Source organism: Eurypyga helias, unplaced genomic scaffold (assembly GCF_000690775.1).
Source record: "Eurypyga helias isolate BGI_N326 unplaced genomic scaffold, ASM69077v1 scaffold1459, whole genome shotgun sequence".
Classification (NCBI taxonomy): domain Eukaryota; kingdom Metazoa; phylum Chordata; class Aves; order Eurypygiformes; family Eurypygidae; genus Eurypyga; species Eurypyga helias.
The window spans coordinates 1-3574 of NW_010269915.1; the positions used below are offsets into that span (position 1 = coordinate 1).

The following is a 3574-nucleotide window of genomic DNA, read 5'->3' on the forward strand; positions in this document are numbered from 1 at the left end:
AAAATATATCTATATAACACTAGTATATAACTAGTTCCTCTGTCCCTACCCCTAGCTTTTAGGAACTTCTCAGTTCATGATTCCCTTTCCTCCCCGACCTCTTTCTTCTCTCACAGTTACCATCACAGCCCTGTTCAGAACAAACTTTCGCATGGATTTCCCCTTTGACCTGCAAGAGCTGCCAGCATTTGCTGTAATAGGGTAAGTTCCCCTCAAATGAGCTGACCCAACAAGTACGGCCTTTTCACTTGACAAAAATGGGACAAAAGATTTAACCAGGAAGTTTCTCTTGTACAAGGTCAGAAGGGTTATCCTTTCCAAGTGATTGGCACAGTCGACATGGTGACAAGGGTAATTGAACCATAATCGGATCCAGTGAGAAAAACAGTTAATTTATTGAGTGTCAGGTTTATTTTATTTATGGAGATATCTGAGTTGGTTTCATTTGTGGAGGAAATCTTGGGAAAAGAAAGAATGAACTTAAGGAAAATGAGAAGAGAAATGGGAGATACTGGAGAAAAACTGAGGTTGGAATTGCTGGGAGGAAAAGTCTGGAGTCAGAGCTTCAGAGAGGCTCCAAGGAAATCACTGCAGAGTAGTGGTAAAGGGAATGTGCTGTAGGAACAAATACCTAGGCTGGCATTGTGAACATATTCTGTTGCAAAACCTGGATCTAAGACCAGAAATACAGTAGAGGTTTTCCAGCTCCTTTTAGTAGGCTGCTCTCATGTTCATTTACTTGAATAGGAATGCAAGTGGGATTTTTGAAGACATCATCAAATACGTTGAAAATCTATGAATATGCAGGAGCTTCTTCTAGTAATACATATTCACTTTGTTCTCCTTAAATAGACCTGCGCGCTGAATTAGGGAGAATCTGTTTGTTTAGATTGGCAAGGACAAAAGCAGTCCTTCTGATTTACAGCTGATAGAAGGCAAAACATGTCATTCCGTTTTGGAATTGGCAGAGCTCATTTTTTGCAGTACTGCACATAAGCTAGGAAAGGAATACATGGCAACTGTGAAATGCTTTCAAATACCAGGGTGTCCAATGTGGTAGTTTAAAAAAACAAAAGCTAAAGTCTTGGAGAATCCTGGATGAAGTCGTGATGCCAACTTGTAATGCTCCAAATGATCTTAATATTACATCTCAAAGTGGACCTCTCTTTCTATCCAACATACTTCTTCACTTCCAGGTAGGATAAAAACAACTGAGCCAGCCCAAGAACTATGTCCATGCTCTTCCATGTCAGCAAATGTTCCTAATTTGCAAGATATATGCAGGAGGAGCAGTTCTATTTTATTGACGAATTGATAGGCAGGAATGGAGGGATCTATTTTTTTAATATAAAGTGTTGTAATGATATTCAGTTCACTGTCATGGGTGAACACTGCCTTTAAATCTATAAATATTGCCTAAGGGACTGGTCTGTTTTAACCGTAGTGCTACACAGTGCTGGCTTAAAATATTTAAGAGAAGCTCATTGGACATGTTTTTCTGTGAACAGCTTTATATTCAGTTTAAACTTGTTTCTATGCAATTTTCAAGTGATGAAGCAGGATTTTTTTCAACATAGAGCTTTTTAAGAAAGCTAAATTTATCTTTGAGTGAGATTTGGCAAAGGCCTACATAACATATAACAAAGGAAAATCCAACTAATTTTAAAAATTCATACAACGAAACGGTTAGGTGTTTATCCTCAGTGTTCTGTGGGTTAATTATTTGCCGTCTAAAATATAATTCCCCTTACCAATTTTAAATGAACTCTTGTTTGAAGTTGTTTTGGGTTTTTTCTAATGTCACCTTTGAATATTAGGCCTTATTTATCCAAGTACCATTAAGCTAGAGAGCACAAGCATCAAGGCCAGTCCTTAGACAACTATACTTTTTTGGCTTTATTAGGATCAGGAACACAGACTTAAGTGATTAGGTTCGTAGAGATGACAGACTTTGCTTTAAGCAAAAGAGTTGCTATTAAATAGTTGATGAAAGTATATAATTTTGCTGAATCAGAGTTAAACTCCTTTCATTTTTACTATTTCTTGTTCCAACCTGATGTCTTAAGTTCTGACAATACTGGTCTTTGCCCGGGTAATCTTCTCCAGCCCCTGCTAAGGTCTGACAGTCCTTTTTTACAGATTATTTTGTTATGTTTTATAGATGATATTTCCCCCTCTAAGCAAGAGAAAATTTAAGTGGTGAAATATTTGTGTGGTGAAGAGGTCCAAAGTAATCTCTGCCCTTTCATCAGGGAGTCAATGTCTCCAAGTGAGTTCCTGTAGGAGTAGTCCTCGAGGTGACATTTAAAAGACTTCATATACAGCTGAAGATGAAAAACACTTAAACTCCGTTTCTTCATTGATGGTTTGTGTCTTATCTGTTTGATAACATTTTATCTCATTTTCTCCGCTTTAGGATATGTTCTGGATTCCTTGGAGCATTTTTTGTTTATCTCAATCGCCAAGTGGTCCTGTGCATCCGGCGTCATACGGCTCTGAGCCAGTTTCTCACCAAATAGTGAGTGCTTCTGAAGACCTTCTCTTTAGGGGCCAGATTGTTATACCCTACTGATATTGGGTGGTAACAAATGCTTCCTGAAAGCTAGTAGAACTATTTCAAGTGTAAGATAGTAAATATATGAGAAATTGAAATTACATAAGAATAAAACATCTGCAAACATCAAGAGAATGCGTTCTGGGCTGGATTTTCTTCTTGACCAGCCCCAGTAGTTTCAAATAGCTTCTTGATTTGGAAAGGAGACTCAGCAGTATTCATTGAGAGGACACAGGAAACTACTGATTGGCCAGGAAGTATTCTTAATTAGAAAATCAATGATCATGCTCCTTAAGATCATGCTGCTTCTGATGATATTTTTTTTTTTTTTAGAATCCATTAAAATTATTTCAAGATCATTTATATTTAAGAAAATTAAATGCAACTGAAAACTATGTATTTAAACTCTACATTTTAAAAATCAAAACATAACCCAAAAGTAAAGGATGTGCTGCAGTATTACAAATACTGCATGCTTACCAACCAAAAGCTTAAAATGATAGTAACCAAATGGTACGAATTGTGGCAATGAAGAGAAATGCAAACAAAATAAAAAATCTTAGCAAGAAAGGTTTTACAGTGGACTTGAAGGTACTTTTTTCCCCTCTCTAATAATGTTATAACCTCAAAGTTAAAGAAGAAAAGTTGGGCTAACTGTAAATGCCTTCAGCCTCTTTACAGAAGAAATCTGATGCTATAAGAACTTTTTAAGTTGGGAGGCGTAGAGGACCTACTTTCTTGGAAAGTTTCAGACCTGAGCAGGAGAAAAACACCAGATAAAAAGAAGTTCAAACTAACCTGATTTATTATGTGGGAGAAAACTTGTCTTTCTTCATTATGTAGCACCAGCACCAGCAGAGACATTGAAGTTAATAGAGAAGTGGAGCAAAGCCTGAAAAGCAGGAATTTACTTAAACTTTTGACTAATTTCTCAGAGTTTTGTAGATTCTTAGACTGAAAGAAATTAAAGGTTATGTTTTGTCTTCCTGCAAACCACAGCATCTCAGCCAGAACTTGTGT

General features: G+C 36.8%; 1 protein-coding gene across 1 annotated transcript in view; it reads left to right on the forward strand.

Moving 5' to 3' along the window:
- Window positions 1-116: 116 nt before the first annotated feature.
- CLCN1 (chloride channel, voltage-sensitive 1) overlaps window positions 117-3574 on the forward strand; it is a gene marked incomplete at its 5' end in the record, with an annotated part of 16727 nt that continues 13269 nt past the window's right edge. Inside the window, 2 exons of the mRNA XM_010158233.1 lie at window positions 117-201; window positions 2417-2518. Of these exons, the coding sequence (XP_010156535.1) occupies window positions 117-201; window positions 2417-2518 (187 nt within the window). The remainder of the gene's footprint in view (window positions 202-2416; window positions 2519-3574) is intronic.